General features: G+C 36.6%; 1 protein-coding gene and 1 long non-coding RNA gene across 2 annotated transcripts; both read right to left on the bottom strand.

The window, feature by feature from the left end:
* Positions 1–893: 893 nt before the first annotated feature.
* On the bottom strand, positions 894–2,141 carry LOC134796944 (lipase 3-like). The gene has a single exon (XM_063769138.1). It carries the CDS (start codon positions 2,139–2,141, stop codon positions 894–896), a length of 1,248 nt encoding a protein of 415 aa, XP_063625208.1.
* Positions 2,142–16,233: 14,092 nt separating this feature from the next.
* Positions 16,234–19,316, bottom strand: LOC134796877 (uncharacterized). The gene is made up of 3 exons (XR_010145017.1): positions 18,884–19,316; positions 18,632–18,799; positions 16,234–16,522 (listed from the first exon to the last, which is right to left on the bottom strand). It is a non-coding gene; the product is annotated as an uncharacterized LOC134796877 (long non-coding RNA).
* Positions 19,317–23,571: the final 4,255 nt, after the last annotated feature.

Raw genomic sequence — 23,571 nt, 5'->3', positions numbered from 1 at the left:
TCCCCACCCTCTTAAAACCAAAACGCAAAAGACCAAAAGGAAATTTTGAAATCAACCCTTTCCGTAAAAAAGTGGCCGTGTCTTGTGTCGGATCGGAGGCGACGTCTCATTTTGGGTCGCTCAGCCAACGGAGTAAGTAAGTAAATATATAAAGCTCGGAACTGTCTAAATTCCATCCTTTTTTAACAACGGCTTGCATGATTCTGGCCATTTTACTCCCGCTATAGCCTTCACGCATTTTTTTGTGATATGAAAACTTGTCTACAATTTGTAACGCATATAATTAGGTATATGTACATATTTTCGTCACTAAATATTTCGGCCGTCCGTCTGTCACAGAGAATTGGCTCCAAAACTACTGGACCGAATGAGTTGAAATTTGGTACTATTTATGTGTAAGACGGTGACTCAAAGACGTACTTAAAATCAAGCCGAGGAAAGTTGTGATTAATATAACAAATAAGTTGTGATTATAATATGATACCTAACTACTTGCAAACTATTTTTAAAATCCTGGGAACATCTGCACTGACTGCATAGGTACTTATTTGGAATCCGTTTCTGCCTCAACTCAACTAATCGGATCATGTTGGATAGTTTGATGAAAGCTCCGCTATTTAATAAACATTATTACCTACGGGTAGTTTCTTATTCGTTAAAAAAACAATTAAAAAAAATTACAATCATTCTTTATATAATTTAATAAAAATTCAATAATTTAATGACTGCAGCTCTAATTATTCTTTATTGATGGATAGAACTAGACGAAGGACATAAAAAACTGTTATTGAAACAAGTAGATGTTGTGTTTAATTTACATACTTAAACAAGGTGTTTGGTTGTAGAGTGAACCGTGGTCACGTATTTTATTCAGGGATGTATGTTTGTTAACATTAATTATCATCAAAGGCTGTATTGTATTGATTTAAATACTTTTTCATCGGAACAAAAATAATGTCTTTCCAGTAGCGACTGTAGCATAAATCTAAATGATTCCACATTGGATCTTTCACAATGTAGAATTCTAACACGTTCGGAAGTCGTTCAACAGCCCAGGCTACGTCTTTCGTGTCAACAAGGTGGTCTGCATCACCGTGAAATATTACAGCGGGTGACGTCGACGCTCCTATATAGTATTCTGGTGGTGTACTATTTCCATAAACAAGCATATTCTTCAAGCGTCCAAAATCAAACTTGGCGAAATTGAGACTGTTAAAAGATTGTCCGTACCAGGCGAAGTTCTGAACAGAAGACCCGGCCGGAGCGTGCTGGAATATTTTTTCTTGAATTTCAGGCGTAACAGAGCCTAGATGAGCTGAATCCACCAAAGTTTTGACCGTACCACACACAACTGCTGACAGTAACTTAATTGTGCACAAGGTATTTAGTGCTCCTTGGATAGGAAAACCTTGAGATAGGAGTTCCCACACTCCTGCTGCTTCTAAGGGAATCCTTAAGGAATTTGCAGTAGATGCTCCTACTCTTGTTAATACGGAACGGGTGTTATATTGTCTCGAAGCCGGCGCTAATCCTAAGAAAAGTTTAATTTTCTTCGCATATTCAGGTCTCTCGGAGTTCATGACGAAATAAGCTAGGCCTCCTTGAGAATAACCTAGATACATTAGCTGTTTCATTGCTGTCGCATCAAGCACATAGTCGACCATGGCCGGAATGTCATATTTTCCTATTTCGTCGACTGAGAACTGCCAAAATTTCAAGTCTTTATCCGGATTTAAGGTCTTGTGCCTCCGGGAGTGGTAGTTGCCGCGAACGTTGCCAAACCACGAGTCGTAGCACTCTTGAGCTAACAAGAATCCGGGCGCTTCTGGGCCCGCGTCTAAAAAGCCCTCAGCACCTTGGAGAAGGCCATGCATTACCAGTATTGGTACTTTTTTCGTGCAATTGTTTTTAGGAGGTATTCTAAACATTGTTAGTATGTATCCATCTATGGTTACTACATCATGTTTTTCGGCAATATATCCATTTTCAGCGGCAAGTTCGATGAAATCCTTTAAGTCGGCAAACAATTTCTGTAAAGGGCGTGACGTTAGGTTTGCTACCGCGCTTATGATATTTAAACCTGCTGAAACCTCTGATATGAACAGCAAAAGCGCTAACCCGTTAAGTATCTTCCAGTCCATATTTCTTACTGATGTAAAATCTTGGAGTCAAAGACTTTTATAATTGCTTTATGATATTATTATTATGTATACAAGTGGTACAACCTGCCTAAACTACAGGGGCTATTCATAAATTACGTCATTTCAAATTAGGGGGGGGGGTCTGGACATCGGATGACGGTAGCATGAAGTAGGAGGAAATGGGGTCATTTAAGCATGATTTTTGGATGATTATAGGGGGGGGGGTCAAAAATCGTCAAAAATCGATGACGTAATTTATGGACAGCCCCACAGAACCTTAATTTATTTTTCAAAGTTTATATTTTGTTCCCATGTGGTAGGTACTATTTTTACTTGAAAATAAAAATAAAAATATGATATTAAGTTAGTAATAAATTAAATAGCTATTTGTTTAATGAAGTAGGTCGAACATTGTGAACAGCTGTTAAATTAAGGGCTGTTGATACATGTTGAATTTTATAACTGAATCTAGTTAAATAGATAGAAAATGAGCTATTTATCACAATACATTGGAAACTTAAAAATACAAGACCTTAAAGTAAAAAAAAAAAATTAACTTCCATATAGGAAAAAAACATAGGTTCCAAATAGGTATCATCCTACCCTTCGAGTTTGAAAAACATTATAGTCGGTAGTGACCCTGCCTACGAAGCAGGAGGTCCCGGGTTCGAATCCTAGTAAAGGCATTTAATTATATGTTAATCACAACAAATTGTTCCTGAGCTATGGATGTATCCTAATTATATCGGGTGGAACAGAACGGGGGACTTTTACGCAAACTGGGAATTGTTTAGGCTACGTACTTTATTTTTCACTCATTAATCACGTTAATATTTCTAACCGTTTTTGAGATACAGTTTGTTAAACATTAGTGCAAAAATCTGTATGTTTCAACCCTAGCAAGTAGATCCTATTGAATGACATGACATGTGTCAATGTAAAATGTAAATAACTTTGTAGGGTTGTCACTGTTATAGAAATATTTAATTCTAATGATTATGATTTACTTTTAAATCCAGCTTTACGATTATAATAATTCGATTGTAGATCACTTAGACAACACTATCCTTTCATCTCAGTCTCAAGAAATGTTCCACCCTGTATACCTTATTTAAGTATTTACATATGTATAACTGTATCACTAATACACTTTATAATACAAAGTCCCCCGCCGCGTCTGTCTGTTTGTGTGTTTGTAGGCTGATAGGAGGCCGTCAATTTATACAACTACTTAAGTTAAGTTTAAGAGTTATCATTTACTTGTCTCTTACGAAACGGATGTGCGTTTTATTTCAGTTTCTGTAATAAAAATCCGTTCCGCATTTATTTTAGATAGACGAGTGTTGAAAGAAATCATTAAGCATAAAACATCACTTAGCTATTTAGACACAATAGAAATCTGCACACCTGCCCATTATACCTATCTAGATATAATTTTAGTGTTCGTCTCTCTTTACATTTTCTTATAGTTAGCAATTCAAATGGTGAGAACGGAGATTTTTGAGGTTATATGATGCCTACTAGTAGACTTAAATATGTCATTTTTAAAGTTCCGTACCCAAAGGTTAAAAATGGGATCCTATTACTAAGACTCCGCTGTCCGTCTGTCCGTCCGTCTGTCTGTCACCAGGCTGTAACTCATGAATCGTGATAGCTGTAGCACAGTTGAAATTTTCACAGATGATGTATTTCTGTTGCCGCTATAACAACAAAAAAAAATACTTAAAATAGAATATAATAAATAGGTAATTAGGTACTTAAGTGGGGCTCTCATTCAACAAACGTGATTTTTTTGCCGTTTTTTGCGTAGGTGGTACGGAACCCTTCGTACGCGAGTCCGACTCGCACTTGGCCGGTTTTTGCATAACTGTAATGTATTTTTAATAAATCAATCAATCAATAACCTGCATCACGATGATCATAATCATAATATTTATTGATAATATGAATTACATGTCACATTTTATACAGTGTATAAAGATTATATTTAAGTATGTATTTTCACTACATAATGTAGGTTGTATTTAATATATTACATCTACCTAAGTTCCTAAATTTTAAAGAACTCTTTATTGCCGCTTGCTCGACTAACCATTTTTTAAATTTGTTTTTAAATACTGCTACGCTGTGATAATAACTGAGCAGTTGAGCACTCAAGTGTATAAAAAAAACAACGGGTTGCACTCAGAGAGTGCCGGCGGAAGTGAAAACTCAATGGCTAGTGCAAAATGCACTATGTATAATTGATGTTAACGCCATCTAGCGTTATTTCTTCGCATTACTTGAACCCCATATCCACTTGACCGTCCGACGATAGCATAGTATCCGAAAAAAATATGCTCTTAACCGTCCGCGGGAACCTTACTATCCAAAGGGGTGGAAGAAAGAATTGATTTCAGAGCCATCTTTACGCTACGTCTTACGTAAGCGAACAACTCGCGACGGCGGCGCGGCGCGGCGCGGCGCGGCGCGGCGCGGCGAGGAAGAAACAAAACGTTGATACGTATAGGTGTGTCCTACTCACACATGAGCGATTTAGACGCGAAGCGGCGCGGCGCGGCGCGGCGCGGCGCGGCGAGGTGAAACAAAACGTTGATACGTATAGGTGTGTCCTACTCACACATGAACGCGGCGAAGGCGCGGCGCGGCGCGGCGGCCTTGTCCGACTAGGGAGACACTCCACGATCGCCATGGCCGCACGCAGACACGGTTTTTAGTAAATTCGTATTTAAATTATGAGTAAACTATGTCTTTATGTGGTTACTTGCATAAAGTAAGTGCAGCGTTCTTCGTTGTCTAAAATTTTGGTTTACTGGGATTTTGAATTGGCACCGCCATCAAAAACTAAGTACACAATTACCCGGGTGGTTATTAATTTGCTTATTAGGTACTAGCTTTTGCCCGCGACTTCGTCTGCGTGGAATTAGTAATTTGGGTACCATAATTTTTAAACAAATCTGCTTTTTATTACTTCCTTCTTTTCGCCCCCAAAATGGATGACTAATTACAATTAGTCAAAAATGCGAACTTTCTTTATTTGTAACGAAATTAAGATATTATTTTCTTTTATTTATTAATTAATTTTGACGTGATAACGTCTTATAAATCGATGAACACCGGTAGCATGCACGAAAAAGTGTCACGTTGTGGACAAATCTCCATGGTAACTTTGTGGACAGATCTCCATGGTAACGTTACGTAATGTAATGGTAATGTTTTCTTATGACGTTATCACGCAAAATTATCGTCCGTAAACCGACTTTACAGACAACCATATTTTTCTATCTTAACATCACTTCCACCTCCACTCCAACTTGGAGGTTCGAGAAGTTGAAGAAGTTGGAGAAGCTGTAGAAGTTGGAGAAGTTGATAAAGTTGAATAAGTTGGAGAAGTTGAAGTTGGACAATTTAAAGTTGGAGAAGTTGGACAATTTGAAAAAGTTGAAGAAGTTCGAGTTGGAGAAGTTGAAGTTGAATTTGAAGAAGTTGGAGAAGTTGAGTCGAAGAAGTTGAAAAGGTTGGAGTAGTCGAATTTGAAGAAGTTGGAAAAGTTGAAGTTGAAGAAGTTGAAAAGGTTGGAGTAGTAGAAGTTCAAGAAGTACGAGAAGTTGAAGTTAAAGAAGTTGGAGATGTCGAAGTTGAAGAAGTTGAAGAATTTCGAGTTGGAGAAGTTGAAGTTGAAGAAGTTGAAAAGGTTGGAGAACTTGAAGAAGTTGAAGTCTAAGAAGTAGATGTTGAAGTTGAAGAAGTGGGAGAAGTTGAAGTTGAAGAAGTTGAAGTTAAAGAAATTGGAGAAGTCGAAGTTGAAGAAGTTGAAGTTGAAGAAGTAGGAGAAGTTGAAGTTAGAGAAGTTGAAGAAATTGAGAAGGTTGGAGAAGTTGAAGTAGAAGAAGTTGGAGAAGTCGAAGTTGAAGTTGAAGTAGGAGAAGTTGAAGTTAGAGAAGTTGAAGAAATTGAAAAGGTTGGAGAAGTTGAAGTTGGAGAAGTTGAAGAAGTTGGAGAAGTTGAAAAAGTTGAAGCAGTTAGAGTTGGAGAAGTTGAAGTTGAATTTGAAGAAGTTGGAGAAGTTGAAGTTGAAGAAGTTGAAAAGGTTGGAGAACTTGAAGAAGTTGAAAGGTTGGAGAAGTTGAAGTTGAAGAAGTAGAAGATGTTGAAGTTGAAGAAGTGGGAGAAGTTGAAGTTGAAGAAGTTGAAGTTAAAAAAGTTGGAGAAGTCGAAGTTGAAGAAGTTGAAGATGAAGAAGTAGGATAAGTTGGAGGAGTTGAAAAAGTTGAAGCAGCGGGCTTAGCAAGGTTGTACGACAAGGTAGTTATCACGCAATAGGTGTGGATAAAACGGCCGTTATCGTCGGTTTTATCATCCATACTATGGTTGCAGACGATATATGGAGTTATCCACATTTGACAGCGGTAGGTAATAGAAGACAATTTGCATAACATGGTCGTTGGATAAGATGTGGATAATTTGACAGATTGTCCCATTTTGACAGTTCAACTTAGTTAATTTTAACTACGTGCTTCTTAGATGACGATAAGCCTTGTCGTGAAAGCAAAAGTAGTGAATAATCATATTTTAAGGTATAAATTACAGGTAAATATCAGTTTTTCTATGATTATATTGAGAGTTATTAGTTACAATGTTCCGCTGTATATAATATTGTCAATATTTTCTTCGCAGGGAAGTCAAATTTTATTATTCCTACTCGCGGCTGCTGTTGAAGAAAAATATCGTAAACAGCTTTAAGAAACACTTGCAGCCCATTTAATATGACGTACGAAGAGTTTCGGCATATTTACAGAGTGCGTAAGGAGTGTGCAGTGCATTTACTTATGTGCCGAATTTAACGCCGAGCTTCAAAACGGTGATGGGTTATTATACCTACCAAAACATCTCAAAGGTAAAGCTATAAAATTGCAGTGTTTCTTATAAAGTTAATATGTATTCTATGCATAGACCCTATTATATTTGAAATCATTGATTCTATGTAAAACAGACGTCTTAATGACAATGCTACTAAACTCTTCAATACTAGGTACCGGCTTCATTATTATATGTACTGTCTTACTTATGCTACTAACCTACTAACAGAGGTTACTTAAGCTACTATATACTTCAACATTCATATCCTAACCTCCAGGGGGAAAATCTACTTGACAAAATTAGATTTACAGTACCGGTCAATAACATATCACCTTTGTGTGTTTTTGTATGAACTTGTAGTACGTTAGTTTGTAGATTTCATATTTTACTAGTCATTTTATATAAATATGCATGTTTTTCCAGAGATGAGACCTAGCTAGATTGATTTTTCGCCCCCGAAAACCCCCATATAGCAAATTTCATCGAAATCGTTGGAGCCGTTTCCGATATCCCCGAAATATATATACATATAAATAAATAAATATACAAGAATTGCTCGTTTAAAGGTATAAGATATTATGAATACTGAAATACTGTGAACTACAATAAGAGACTCAGCATATTACTAAAAAAGCTCTTTAAAAATAATGAAGTTGACCATACATTAAAACAAAAAACCTCTATGAAAAAATCATTACATAGACCAATTTTTCTCATCACTGGACAAGGAATACTACTAAACTACCTAAAGCTGTGGAAGTCACTCACAAATATAAAAAAAAGTTATACCGTAAAAGCATGGAGGTGATATATTATTGGCCGGTACTGTAATTAGGTACTTATTTGTTTTAGGTTCTAACAGTATACACCACACCAGCAGCACACCTACACCACCAGCAGCAGCAGCAGCTGCTGGTGTGTAACAGTTACACCTGCTAGCTGATGGCAATTAACTACCAACGTGGGACTAGTCAAGATCATGGCTTGTCCATTGGAGCACTACTGACTGGATTGGCCACACTACTGTAAGCCTGAACCTCGAGCAGTTTGTAGATGCTGTAAACAGAAGGTAAGTTCTTTTGAGCACTGAATTAAGTATTAGACATAAAAAACTGTGACTTTCCACAAGGACTGTCTTAGTAACTTTTCCTTTTTTGAATAAGTATGAGTGCGGCTGTATTATGCATTGAGATATGTACCTACCCATTGTTTGATAGTTATGTATGATAAGTAGTTATCTCTGGGATATATAATCTGGGAATGCAATACTTATTAGGTCTAACTAAGGCACCTAGTTCTAATGTGCTGCCTTGTTTAATGGATATTATTCCTGGCGATTGTTTAGTATATATCTTGAGTGAACTAGACTGCACTCATGTGAAAATACTTACTCCATCGCTGCCACATGAACCTACTTTTACTTATTTCCTTCTTTTTCTTCCAGAAAACTTCTCGTGGATCAAGGGAAAAATTAGAGAAGACGCTCCTAAAAAACTTCCTAAGCATGCAAGCATGCACAAAACCGGCTCTTAATAAGCTTAATAAATACATATTTCGCCTATTACTATGTTTTACTATCACACAAATACCTACCTAATTTACCTATATGGGGCATTATCAATGAAAAGGGACCTTATTGTCGATGGCGCTTACGCCGCACAACGTCGCGCGGCATTGTATTTATATCGGAGCATCGATAATTATGGCGTAAGCGCCAACGACAATAAGGTCCCTTTTCATAGATAACGTCACATATTTCTATACAAGTAGAGACTAGTAAACATTCAAGACGGATAATCTTCACACAGAACACCATTCCCGGGCATGCTTCAATGTAGGTGTCACTTATTCTTATTTTTCATTTTAGCCTTATGCGTACAAAATTTGTGATATTATAGCTTCTAAATGTAAAATCCGACTCATATGCAGTATAGTACAATGAAAGCATAGGTAATAAAAACATTTTAGGCACGTTCTTACTTAAGAGGAAAGGGAGATGGCCGCTTCCGCTTCTCCATACAAACGTAGTCCTCATTTTCCTCTCTGGATATTGACATTATGGAAAATATTTTTACATAATTTAATGTATATTAACCATATAGCTATGCCCCTACGTTCGAATTTTTGATTATTGTAAAAATTAGGAGCGGAAGACAGATTACATACAAATTTTTAAATGCTTCTAACTCTTATAATAATTAAAAATTAAAAAAAAGAACAAACGTAGGGGCATGGCTGTAGTTGATGTTGATATGATATACAACAAATTGTATCAAAATATTTAATGTTATTATCCAGAGAGAAAAATGTGGACTACGTTTGTATGAAAAGACGCGTCTTAACGACGCGTCTAGTGAGTCTGGCGGTGAAAAGGTCAAATAAGAATATTCCTAAATGCTCTATTATGCTAATAAGTCTACTTTAGTGACTATAACTGCGGTCAGACTCAATACGCCAATAACTAATGTTGAATATTAAAAACTATGTTAAATTCCATTTAGGTAGATACAAGAATGACAATTCTCGTCACTTGTGGTGTTGTCAAGTCTTTTTTGTTTACTAAACTCTATAAATAAGTTAACAATTTCGGCTCTGTGCTAGAGAGAATATTATAAATGGGTAAATAAAACAACTATTGCCAAAAAATTAAACAAAGTTTATTTACACATTAAATGTAGGTGTACAAACAAATCATTGGCTGCCGTACCCGGTGTGAAAGTGCCCATCATGCCAGCAGCTTTATCGCTGGATTACTATGAAGTATGAACAGCTTTTGTACCAGGAACGTCATATGGCGCCCGGGGCAGGCACCAAATTTGCGCCTCCCCCCCCTCTCCGAAACGAAATGGGACCAACCCCTAAGTCGCGAAAAAAAATTTGGCTGTGTCATACATTTTGGCTGGTCCAATTTCTATGGGAGGGTAAACTATTTTTTTCGAGATTTCGAGGTTGGTCCCGTAGCAAAAGTTACTCAGTATAATCCCAAAACCTCCCTGGCAACGGGAATGTAGTTATTTTTTAGCCATCCTGTATAGTGTATAGGAAGCCTCAGTAGTCCACATATCGATGAATGTCGTCGATAGACAACATGTCACAGATATGCAGCAGCAGCTATTGAAGCAGGTTCCGTCAACTACGGCTCATATGCGCCTGCCGGACAAAGGGCTAGCGATCCACTTGCATAATAGGTAGTCTATTGGACAGTCCATAAGATGGTAACTTCGACAGGAGACCCCTAACGTAAGACGCGCTAACACTGGACACAACTCTGAAGCACTTGGCCCGCTCGCCTTATAAAACGAAAGCATAGCAACTCCCGCCGAATATCCCTCTGCTTGATAGAAGTTTCTGGCATAGAGTATTCACACTACGGGATGGTGGGCGGTAGGGCGCTACCGTCGTCTTTCAAGGTCGAGTTCGATGCAAAAAGAGTTCCTAAAAGATCGTCTTTCTCTTTTGCGCTGTGGGCCAGATTACCATCCGCATTTCACACTTCACAGTGGTGGTAAATACGACTGACAAAAGTTTCCCTGCTGCCTTTGGCAAGGCGGAGAGGTAGTCTTTAGCTCATTTTGGCGCCCCCCCTTGGACGGCGCCCGGGGCACGTGCCCCCTCCAACCCCCCCCCCCAGTTTCGCCACTGAGCGGGTGCCCTTACCATTCTGTCTGATTCGACGGCCTAACTTACGTTGTAAAACGCTTAATGATAATACTAATGAACTGAAAAGGTTGTTTGTTGTTTTATTTGTGGATAGGTATGACACATATATATATTTTTGGAATGGTCTTCTCACTAGCTTTTATTTGATATCCATATTATTGTATTATTGCTATTTCATAACTGCTCATCTATAAGTTTCGTTTCCAATATAAATAGAATGCTTAACGGCGCAGAAAAGATCAACATTCTGTAAATAAGAAGATGTTTTTATTAAAAGTAATCTTTATTTAATGAACTCTGTCTACATACATGAAGCCATCTTAATCAAGATTGGTGTTGCCATAGTCTACTTATAAGGGAGGGATACCTCTTACATCCCCTTTCTTTTCAAGCAACTACAACCATGACATGCCTACTAGCAAGTTGACTTTTTACAATAATATACTAATTAATTACAACACACATATAAAGGCATAAATTATCAAATTCAATCAGTTTGATAATCACAGAGATAGCTAGGTTTCTTAATCAGTCGACCTGTTCTAGTTCTTATAGCAGAATTGTTATTTTCATTAGCAATACTTTGACCATTCTCATTTTCTTCTGTATAGTTCTGAACATCTACAATATTCTTACTTTGTTGTGAAACATAGCTATCATCTGTCATATCAGCAATACTATTTCTTCTATACCCTTCAAATACTGTCAGCGGTTCCTCCTCATCATCGCTATACAATATTGGGCTATCTCTTACAGTTTTCATTTCTCCCTGATTTTTACAATTTATTAAGTACCTTCTATTCCTAAACAAGTTCTGTCCAGTTTCTGTTCTAATTTGAAAAGAGTTGGGTCTGCTATCTTTTCTCACTACTTCAGCATAGCTGTTAGGTTTATTATTATTAATTAATACAACTTTTTGACCCTCATTTAGCTTTGACAAGTTTTTTGATCCTCTATCATAGTACTGTTTTTGTTTCCATGCATTGTCATACAATATTTTTTGCACATTACAATTTTCTTTACTAGGTTTCTGAATACTAGGCAACAAACCCTTAATTTTCCTGCCCATTAACAATTCTGAGGGCGTATAATCATTAAATTCTTTTGAAATTGGTGTGTTCCTATATTCTAACAGACTTAAGTATCTATCTTTTTGTTCATAATCAGCTTTTTTAAAAAGATTCTTAGTTATTTGAATATATCTCTCCGCTAATCCATTAGACTGGGCATAGGTAGGACTGCTTGTTTTGTGTACAAAACCCCAATTTGTAACAAATTCTTTAAATTTGCTACTAGTATAGTTAGTCGCCCCATCACTATACAAATATTCAGGGATCCCAAATCTACTAAAAATAGCTTTCAATGCATCTATTGTAGTTTCTGGTCGCAAATCTTTCAATTCTGACACTTCAAAGTATTTGCTGTAGTAATCCACTACAATTATAAAGTTTTTTCCTTTATAGTGAAATACATCTGTACCCAAGTGCCACCATGGCTTATTTGGCATTTCCCTAATTTGCATAGGTTCTTTTACATTATTTTTCTTAAACCTATCACATGTACTACAATTCAAAACTTTATTTTCAACATCTCTTGACATGAACGGCCAAAACATGCATGATCTAGCCCTAGCCTTACACTTATCTAATCCCATGTGATTGTAATGAATACGCTCTAACATGTCTGATCTTAAGGTTTGTGGAACAATAATACAGTTATTCTTGAAAATCAGTTCATCACACACATACAGTTCTCCACTAAATGTAAAATATGGTTTTAAACTATTAGGAATATCTTTAATACTTGGCCATCCATTCAAAATGTAATATTTTATTTGTTGTAAATCTGTGTCTTTATTTGTCTCATCCTTAAAAATTTGTAATTTCCTATCTGTTACTGGTAAAGAACTCACAACCATCCTAACTTGAGCCTCAATTTCCTGTTCTAGAAGATTATCATTTGTTTTTAAATTATGTCTAGATAATGCATCAGCTATCAAAAGGTCTTTTCCAGGTTTGTATTTCACAATTATGTCATATTTCTGCAAGTGTAAACGCATGCGCTGTAATCTTAATGGTATATCACATATGGGTTTCTTAAAAATTGACTCTAAGGGTCTGTGGTCAGTCTCAACCTCAATTTGTTTACCATAAATATATTGGTGATAGCGAGAACATCCAAACAAAATAGCTAAGAGTTCTTTTTCAATTTGAGCATATAATTTTTGTGTGCTGGTCATGGATTTGGAGGCATAAGCTACCGGTAAGTCATTTTGTAATAGCACCGCTCCAAGAGCGTCTTTAGAAGCATCTACTGACAATTTCACTGGTCTACTGACGTCATAATATTGTAGCACAGGGTCTGAAACTAATATTTTTTTAAGTTCACAAAAGGAATCATCATGTTTTTTTGACCACAACCATTCTACATCTTTTTTTATCAAATTTCTTAGAGGACTACAAACTTGTGATAAAGACGGTATAAACTTGGCCACATATGTGATCATTCCTAACAAGCGCTGCAATTCTTTTACATTTTGTGGCTTTTCCATTTTAATTATAGAGTCTATTTTTGTAGGATCAGGCTTTATACCATCTTTAGTCAGTAGGTGTCCTAGATATTCTATTTCTGACTTTCCAAATACACACTTAGTTGAATTAAACTTTACCCCATTTTCTTTTGCCATTTGTAATACTTTTAATAAACGTTCATCATGTTCTGCTTGATCTTTACCATATACTACTAGGTCGTCAACGAACACTTCACATCCATTTATATTTTCAAAAATTTCTTTATATCTACGATGAAAAACTTCTGGTGCAGAACAAAGCCCATATGGTAGACGTTTAAAATAATATCTACCAAAAGGTGTAGAGAATGTGCACAGTTTGGCACTATCCTCATGAAGTTTAATTTGAAAGAATGCTGTAGATGCATCCAGTTTACTAAATACTTTAGCACCTGCCATTCTACTAGACACTTCTTCAAAAGTAGGTAATTTGAAATGTTCCCTCATAATACAGTTATTTAAATTTCCTGGATCTAAACAAACTCTAATTTTCCCATTCGGTTTTTTTACAATAACTATATTGCTAACAAACTCAGTCGGCTCTGTTATTTTTGAAATAACTTGAAGTTTTTCCATTTTATCTAATTCCCTTTTCAAGCTCTCGTGTAATGATATTGGTACTTTCCTACAAGATTCCACTTTGCCCTGAGCATTTTCTTTTAACTTGATTTTATAGTCTGGACCACTTAAAGTGCCTATAATTTTGTCATCAAACAGTTCTTTATAATTTTCTGTGAATTTATTACAGTCATTTTTTATACAATTTAGATATTTTCTTTCCATTAATTCTTCCTTGAATACTGATTTTTTACCTAACACTGGTAGAATCGGGCGAACTGAGTCGATAACATAGAATTTCAATTGTACTTGTCTATTATTCATGAAATTTCCAGTTAATTTAATTTTACCGACACAGTTCAGCTCTGTTCCCTCATAATTATACAAGTTGTTTGCATTTTTTTCCACTTTATTTTCTAATCCGAGTTTCTTAACATATCTTAATGGAAGCACGTTGCAGTCCGCACCAGTATCCAATTTAAAGTCTATAATATGACCATGTATTTGAATGGCCTCATAGTCTTCTTTCCTTTGAATCGAATTAATTTGCACCATACCTAACACAATATCACTTTCATCCGATGACAGATCTACTACATTCACATTCTTCACATTTCTACACATTTTTCCGTAATGCCCGAATTTGTTACACTTTTTGCATACCTGATTAAATGCTGGACACTTGAAACCATGTATAAAGCCGCATCTGTGACATGGAGGTCTGGTAGTAGACTGTGCCCGCTGATATCCACTTGTACCTGCTTCCTCAGATTGATCTCTCATATTCCTTGGTCCATAATTTCTTCTCTCTGGTTGTTTTCTTTGTTCAGTATTTTCTTTAGATCTATAACTATAGCCTCTGTCCTTCTTTACTACACTTACTGCTTGTTCTTCAACATCAAAGTCCTTAATTTGTTTTTCTGTATAATCATATGTTTTGCAAATTTTAATGCATTTTGGCAAATCAAGGTCAGGCTCTTTGAGTAGACGCTCCACAACATTTTTCTTTTTAATTCCTCTAATTATCTGATCTTTTATTAAACTGTCCCTAAGTGTTCCAAAATTACAGTCAGCACTTAGGGTCCTCAATGTGTTGACGTACTCGTCCAAAGTCTCCCCTTCTTGTATTTTACGTCGAAAGAAGACATTTCTGTTGATACTTTCATTGCTTAGTGGCAAGAAATATTTTGAGAACTGCTCCACGAGCTCGTCATAGGTCTTAATTTTTTCATTGTCAAATTTATTGTAAATTTCTATACATTCTTCACCAATGCAATGAAGAAATAAAGCAATCTTGCTTTCTTCATCTAATCGTTGTTTTGCCCCCGTGGCAGTAAAATAGAGTTTAAATCTTTGTAGCCATTTTTTATAGTTTTCCGATGGATCTCCTTGTAGGGATAATGGCGGCGGTTGTTTTAGAGTTTCCATTTTATAAGTTCACATCACTAACCACTGCGCCCATTTACTTCTCCTAATACTGTTCACGTTCGTTCACTTTAGATTCGGCTGCGCCATGTAAATAAGAAGATGTTTTTATTAAAAGTAATCTTTATTTAATGAACTCTGTCTACATACATGAAGCCATCTTAATCAAGATTGGTGTTGCCATAGTCTACTTATAAGGGAGGGATACCTCTTACACATTCCTCTCAGACCTCCAACAAAAAGGGGCCAAACTGAAAACCAGCGCTGGACGCTAGTCTAGCACATGCTGAGCTTGGTACCCACGGCCAACATGCCTTGCTAAATGTAATTACCTATGTATAGAGTAGACAATAAGTTAGTACTTAACCTAGAATAACTTAGTACATACTTAACATAGAATTTATATGTAGGTATATGGTTTGTATTCCTAATATTTTTTCTACCATCAACTTATCATGTTTTGGCAATGGAGCATTCCATGCAATTGTCTACCGTTTGTCCCGTAGAAATGCAGATTTTCTGGAGATTTGCAGGTATAAGAGTTTCCTTTTCTATGACAAATGGTCAAACATGCACGGAAAATTAATCGCTTGCTTTAAATGGCGAAAAAAAAAAAGTCGCAACACAGGAAATAAAATGCGTTTGTACGGGACAGCTCGTGGAATGCTCCAATAAAGTGATTTCATTTCATATCATAAACTGATGAGGGCATTCAGAGTGTAGCCTTGAGGTTGCTAAGCCAAGCAACCAAGTCAGGTGTCACGGTCTTCAGGTCCTCAACAGGCCCAGGAGTGGAGGAGGAGTGGAGTGGGTAGCGTTGGAAGATATGCTAAGTGGTCTGCATTCTGCATTCGCAAAGTGGGAAAGCCGTCTATCTCCATTTGTGTGGCTGCATTGCAGCGGCCATGTCCGGTTCTCAGGCGGCACCAGATTTTCCGAGGAAGGAAACCCTTTTGGTTTTTTAGTTGGGTCAGATATACAGCAACTCCGAGCTGCCGAAGCTGACCATTCCGCTATCCACCTATCCGAAATATTAAAGCTGCTCAGGCTCCCAGCTGTAGCACAGGGTCGGCGGGCAGTCGGGCGGCAGAATTCCTCGTGGACAGGCATTGTGGGGTTATTCGTGATATTCTCAGCCTCCCTCTTCAACGCCTTGAGTCGTCGGATGTGAGGAGGGGCAATGTGACTCAATGCCGGCAGCCAGTGGCGGTTGTAGATCGGATAGTGCCTGAGATGCATCGCATGGTCTCGTTGAGCTTAACGTCCAATCTATGGGTATGTGCACTTTCAAGCCTCCAATATGTTATGACTGAAACAGAAACAAATTATATTAGATGAGGTCAGGCGCAGGCTAGTACTTACAGCGGTTCATTGGCAAATTATGTGAAATTAATGTCACTTTTAGAAAGCTCTCGTTTTTAAGCCAGGGGGATTTTTTTGTTACAGTTGTCCAAATTATCGATTGAAAATAAATTGAATTTTGTTCTAGTAATTATTTATCCGTTATTAAAGTTGTATTATGTATCAAGTGTAGTTCTGTACCACTTGCGTCATAAAACAAACCAACGAACACCTTATTTATCAAAATGTATCTCAGATATTCTATGCTAGGGTAATATACGACACAAACATACCCACACACATACATAGGCTGCTAAAATCATTCCCATAGTCAGGTATAGGTACAATAGACCACTTTACCAAACACAAAAAAAATATTCCAGCTGCCAGCAGTAAAGAAACCAGCTTCTACTCCCAAGCCCTAACAATATAAATAAGTTTTTGGCAAAAATATAATTTTTGGTACAAGCTTTTATCGCTGACTGTACTTTTCTTTCAACAGGCAACTAATACTCCATGAGTTCATTCTAACAACACCAAGCACAATTAGTTTGCGTTGTTTTATCACAGTGTTCCCATGGCCACCTCATGTCTCCATCATCAGATCAGCTCCATGTCATCATAATATTGCAATTGTCATCCGATTTACATATTGTTATGTATGCAAAATTTCAGCTCAATCGGAAATCGGGAAGTGGGTCAAACTTAGCTGTCAAATGTATATGGCCAGCTTTAGTGCTAACATAACTGTTCCTAGTATTCCTATATTACCTACATGTTATAAGTAAGAATATTGTACGAGTAGGTATTATATTATTTTATAATCTTAGTAGAATAGGTACTAATACAATTTATTTGTATTGAATAAGGCCGGCGCCCCACTGCTGCGCACGCTACATCCACGGCCCACGTTTTAATACAAACCGTGGGCAAGCCCACGAAATTTTGTATAGGAACGTGGGTCGTGTACATAGCGTGCGCAGCAGTGGGGCGCCGGCCTAACTCTTGCAGGGAATTTGTAAGTTACTTGTGGGTATGGCTACTTTATTTATTTAATTTATAAACTTTATTGCACAAAAATACAGAATTACGTAAAAATGGCGAACTTAATGCCAAAAGGCATTATCTATCACCTACTAGTCAACCATAGAAACAAATATGTGACGTTCCACGGCAAAAGGTACCTTATGGCGGCTGGCGCTTACGTCGCATAGCGCCGCAATAATATTGGAGCGGCGTTAATAGTTAATAGCGTAAGCGCCAACCGCCATAAGGTACCTTTACCCGTGGGACGTCACATATAAACACTAAAGGTTGGTGCAAAAACCAATCAAAAAGCAAATGCAGTAGGTATATCTTAGATATACATACTAACATAAACATACATATATGTTATAAAAATAAATGTACTAATATGTATATGGGATGATAGACACTAGACGAGACATTTAGCAGATAACTACCGAGCATGACTACTCAAAAAACAATTTTCTTGGGGCTTGTCTTACAGGTAGAGGGAGTGCATTCCATAGATAGGTTGCCTGAACGGCAAAACAATCATACATAAAACGGTTATGAAGAGGAAGGACTTAAAGTTTAAGTGAGCGTGAGTTCACATCCGGAACGGGCATAAAAACTAAATACTTATTAATAATATTTTATCTTTATGTCTTAGATTTATGGCATAAAGTGTGTCTTTTTCTTTTTCAATAAACTTTTATTCTTGCTACAAAACCAGCTTCTAGAATATACAAACAGAGTAAAAAAATATATAAGTTTTTAAAGTGAGGTCTACGGGTTTCAAAGATTTTAATATTTGTTAGAACCCTTAAGTATGCACTTTTTATGCAGTGTGAATAAATGTATGCATAGGTAGTGTTGTAGTGTAACTTTTACACATCATTGTTGCCATATCAACTTCCTGCAATTATAGTAGTGATAGAACAGGTTTTTAACAAACTTTTGTCACTTAGTAGAACATAATAGATAGAATGAGAAGAAATAGATATTAAGTGTCAATAATATTAAAAGGCACCAGAAACTTTTCATGATTTTAGTTTAAGAAAGGTGTACTTACATCTTCAATCCTTTCTTCTAGATCTTAGAACTTGTGTGCACATGCTGCACCATTGCATTTTGTATCTCTGGGTTCCGAGAGGCTCATGAATCTCCCTGTAGGTGTAGGCGAACAGGGGATGCTGAGTTATATATTTGGCTAGCATTTTCTTGTGCGCCGAAGCATCGACTGAAATTAAACATATTCATGACAAAACCAGTTAATGATCAAACGAACTATAACTTTTTCTATAAATAAATTAGAGAAACTTACATTTTGGGTGGCATTTCCTTTAGTTTACACAGCAAATCAGTATTTTTCTTCGACTTGGTTTGTATTTTCACTAAATTCACTGAATCATGCGCGTACGCGATGCTTGTCAATGTCAAGTGAATTGTCAGTTGAGAAAACACGATTATCCGTGCATGTTATAATGTAAGTCAATTTGTATAAAGCTGTCACTCATTTAAACATTTTTCAATTTGGAAGTGTAGTAATAAAACTAACTATTCGTTTTCAAACATCGTCCGACACTCGTCCGACATTTTAATAAAGCCAGGCATTAAATGGATTTTTCATAAACTCTAGGCATAGACAATCGTGGTCACTTACGAATGATAGTGGATAACTTTATACGATATCGACGTGGTATTCTTATCGTAGCCCGTAACCATGTTCAGCAAAACGATAAAAATACGACTATCGTTAAAAGACGACAGTAGATTCCACGCGCAATATGATATAACCTTGCTAAGCCCGCTGTTCGAGTTGGAGAAGTTGAAGTTGAATGAATGGCAACCCCGGCTGTCAAACGATAAGCAGCTGATTTTGCTAGGTCCCTTGTAATTATTTTAGTGATGGGTCAAATCGAAAAAATTTCAAACCGGATAAGGCGACTCCGATTTATACCCAAATCGGTTCGCAAACCGATTTGGCTAAGTCGATTTAACTTCAAGTTTTTAAGTATCAGTAGTTCAAACCTCTCCGTAGTCACTTGGTTTTGACTTGAGGAAATCGAATTGGCAATTTTACGGTTTGTTCGACCCTTAGAATCCTTAGACTAACATGACATCAAAAACTTTGACTTAAATCTTTGTAATATTTTTTTTACTTTCCGATGCGCGTTTATTACAATTTCATTAATTGCTAAAGCTAAAACGGGAAAGCACTATACGAACAAGCAGGAAAGAGCGTGCGGTCTCGTGCGATTCCGTGAGTCATTGCCGCGAATTCGTTCAGTTAGCAAATCGACGCGGCGCAAAACTGCCAAACCGATCCAAGTATACCGCCAAATCGGTCTCTTTAAGCCCATGCGAAATTGAACCTTACCACTTAAACAATAAGTTTAATTTTACTTTACTTGTAGATACATAGTTTCGACTTGACTCAATAATGGCGGCAATGTGCATGGCAACATTTTTCTTCGTGGTTTGAAGTCGATTCGCGTACATTTTATTCCTCAATATGTCAAACGAAAGTGACCCAGCAACAAATCGGAAAGGGTGCGTTTAGAGCGGGTGAACGTATTTTAGGTCGATTTACGGAACACTCACGTCGATTTAGTCGACTTCAGACCTAAATCGGTTTGAACCGATTTGTGAAGTCGAATCGTAACATCGCTAAATTATTTTAATTTTAATGATATTTCATGTAATATTAAGCATTAAAAGTGTGAATCAAATAGTTTTAACATTAAGTTTTATGTATACATAATAAGTGAAGTGCTTTAGTGACTTTTACTAGTGTCTTGTAATATCTCAGATTTGTAGCCGTTACAGGTTATAAATTTGAAACCTGCTTTCGCCTTGGATTCCTTTCTGGGTTTTTTTTTATCACTAATATTTACTAAGTGTGTTTATAATAAAGCGTTGATCATTGTACAGGGTTAGAACGCAGTGTAGATACAGTCAATCGTCACTATTTCACGTAAGTACGTACCTAAATATCACTTAGCTTGAGTGAGCGATTCCTTGTTTATTTTTGGGTTTAATTTCAATTGCAAAACTGTCTACAATGCTTACCCGCAGAGCAGCCGCAGCGGCTCGCCAGCAGGAGACTGATAAACTCCAACTTACCTTGCTGGAGTTGAAAATATCCAAGGAATCTTGTGCTCAATTGCTCAGTGAAAGGGAAGACAGTGAGAAGGAACTATTATTAGTACTTAATAGCAATGATAAGCTTAAAAAGGAACTTTGCTCATTAGAAACTGACTACAATAATGTAAATTCAGAGCGGGCCCGGCTTCAGGAGACGGTTGACAGGTTCACTGAGTGTAGTGCTGCGTATGAGCAGGCCCTGAAGGACATCAACTCATTGGAGAGAGCACTGCACGACGCCCACGAACAAATCTATGAGCTACAGGAGGCCCAACACAATGCAGCAGTGGCACACTCTCAGAGCTTGTTCGAAGAACTGGTCCGGCCCGACTCTCAGTTGGTTGCCGCACCAATTGAAAACCTTGTGGCCCCTACAGATTTAGCCTATGATACTACCACACCAAGGTTAGTAAATTGCAGCGGGAACAAACTAAAGAAATATATTAAATTAAATAGACTAATAAAAAAAAACCGAAACTTGTCAAAAATAAATAAATTGTTTTTTAAAAAAATGAGATTTTGTAAAATTAATGTTAATTTAGTGGATAAGTTAGATTTATATTCTGCCCAGTTAGAAAATAGTCAATTGCAATATGAAACCGACACACAGACTTTAAAATTAAAAATTCAGAGTTTGGAGGATTCCATAGAATCCTTAGAAAAAATAAATGAGAGTTCTAAAAAGGTGATTAATGAATATTCTTTGGCCATGGATGATTTAATATCCCAGATTAAGCTTAATTCAGAACGGTTTGAGTCACTGACCAATGCCCAGTCATGTGCTTGTAAGCAAGTGACTGAACATTCGTCGACCAGTTTACTCGACCTAAGCCTGTGTGACGGTTTACCACAACAGCATGTAAATGATAATAGCTCCTTCCACACTACACAACAAAGCACACCTAAACCTAATGTTATTATGTATTCTGATGAAATTGGAAGCAATATGAGCTCATTTTTAAGCTTTTACCTAAAGGGACTTAGTACAATCAGCAATTGTCTGCCTCACAGTAGCTTTGAAAATATCTTAAAACAAATTTTAAATGACAGTAATATTAATTCTAAGACAACACTGCTTATTCTTATGGGGAATAGGGGTAATGTGAACAAAAATAATTTAATTAAATACTTTGAACAGTTAAACTCGCTTGCAGTGCATGAAATTATTTTTTTCACATTCCCCTATTGTGAGCAAATGTCAGAGGCAGAAAATACCACTAGACATAAGTTAAATATATCTCTATATAATCTTTGTACATATAGTAGTAAGTTTAGCATAATTGACACTAACAATCTTGTTAGTAAATACCATATGCCTATGGTGTTTTTGACTAAAGGCAAGTGTTGCCTTTCAAATTATTACAAAAGACAAATAGCTTTATCGCTATCATATTTACTTGACATTTCTGCCAAGAATTTGGCAGACAATTCTGCTCCTATTGAGCAGCCCAGTATGAACATGGAATTGGTTCCAGTCATAACCAATGATTTAATAGATTTAAACTAGGTGTTAAGACAAAAGATTCTGTCTCTGGCAATTTAGTTTTAAATAAATATAATGAAAAATACTGCAAACATGGAAAGTATATCCACCTGGTGCATCAAAATATTCAATGTATTAGAGGAAAAAATTTACAGATAGAACTTTTTTTGAATGATTTTAATATTGATATTTTATGTCTTACTGAACATTGGTTAAATAATAATGAATTAATGCCCCAATTTAATAATCACCAGGCGGGAAGTTCGTTCACCAGACTTAGTTCCATACATGGTGGGTCATTAATTATATTAAATAGTCAGTTAAAATTTAAGGAACGTAAGGACATTGTATCCATGTCTGTTGAACGGACTATAGAACTAAGTGCAGTAGAATTAGAGCAATTTATTGTTGTCTGTGTGTATAGGCCGCCATTAAGTAATTTTGAATTATTTGAAAACATAATGGAATCTGCCCTACTTAAAATATCATCTTCTAGTAAGAAATTGCTTATATGCGGCGACTTTAATGTAAATATTATGGAAAATTCAACAATGTCTTGTAGATTATTGAATCTTTTTAAATCTTGTAATCTCAACCACATGTTTATGGAGCCCACTAGAGTGACTGCTACTAGTGCAACCTGTATAGATAATATTTTCACAGATATTTTTCCTATTGCTAAAAAAGTTATCAGCAATTTAGAATCAGACCACTTAGGTCAATTAATGGTATTTGAGGCATTAAGGAAAAATACCATGAGAAAATAAATAACTTTTGTACCAGTAACCTCGGACCGCGTGGAAAGAATGAAGCTAAGTTTAGTTCAGGCGCTACCCTTTTTGTCTTCCGATATGAGTCCTAATAGTATGTATAATTCATTCTTTCACACTTTTATGGATCATTATAATGCGATATTCACCTCAAAATCGGTCGTAGTTAGTGGTGCATCTGTTTTTAGTGAGTGGGCTACTGCGGACTTACATCAAAGAAGACGTGAACTGTATGCCTTATATGAGGAACGGCGGTTTAATCAGAGTGATGAATTTAAAGAACATGTGAAGGAGTATTCGAAGAAGTTTAAAGTAGATTGTCATATAGCTAAGCGAAATTATCTAAGTCAGAAAATAAAAAGTAGTTCCGACATTGTTAAAGCAACCTGGAAAGTTATAAATGTGGAGACTGGTCGCTCTAAACACACAATTAAAGAGCTTAAACTAAACATTGATAACAAAATTATAGATTCCAATTTAGAAGTAGCTACAGAATTTGAAAAAATTTTCACCGAGGTACCAGTATCCACAACTAAGGATTTAAATTCATCACCCTCATCTGCTGTTACATTATTAAAACATAACGCTCCAGAGTGTTGTGGAGACCTTCAT

This window comes from Cydia splendana, chromosome 14, assembly GCF_910591565.1.
Source record: "Cydia splendana chromosome 14, ilCydSple1.2, whole genome shotgun sequence".
NCBI lineage: Eukaryota > Metazoa > Arthropoda > Insecta > Lepidoptera > Tortricidae > Cydia > Cydia splendana.
The sequence above is the reverse complement of the archived record's forward strand: the minus strand, read 5'-3'. Positions and strand labels throughout refer to the sequence as shown.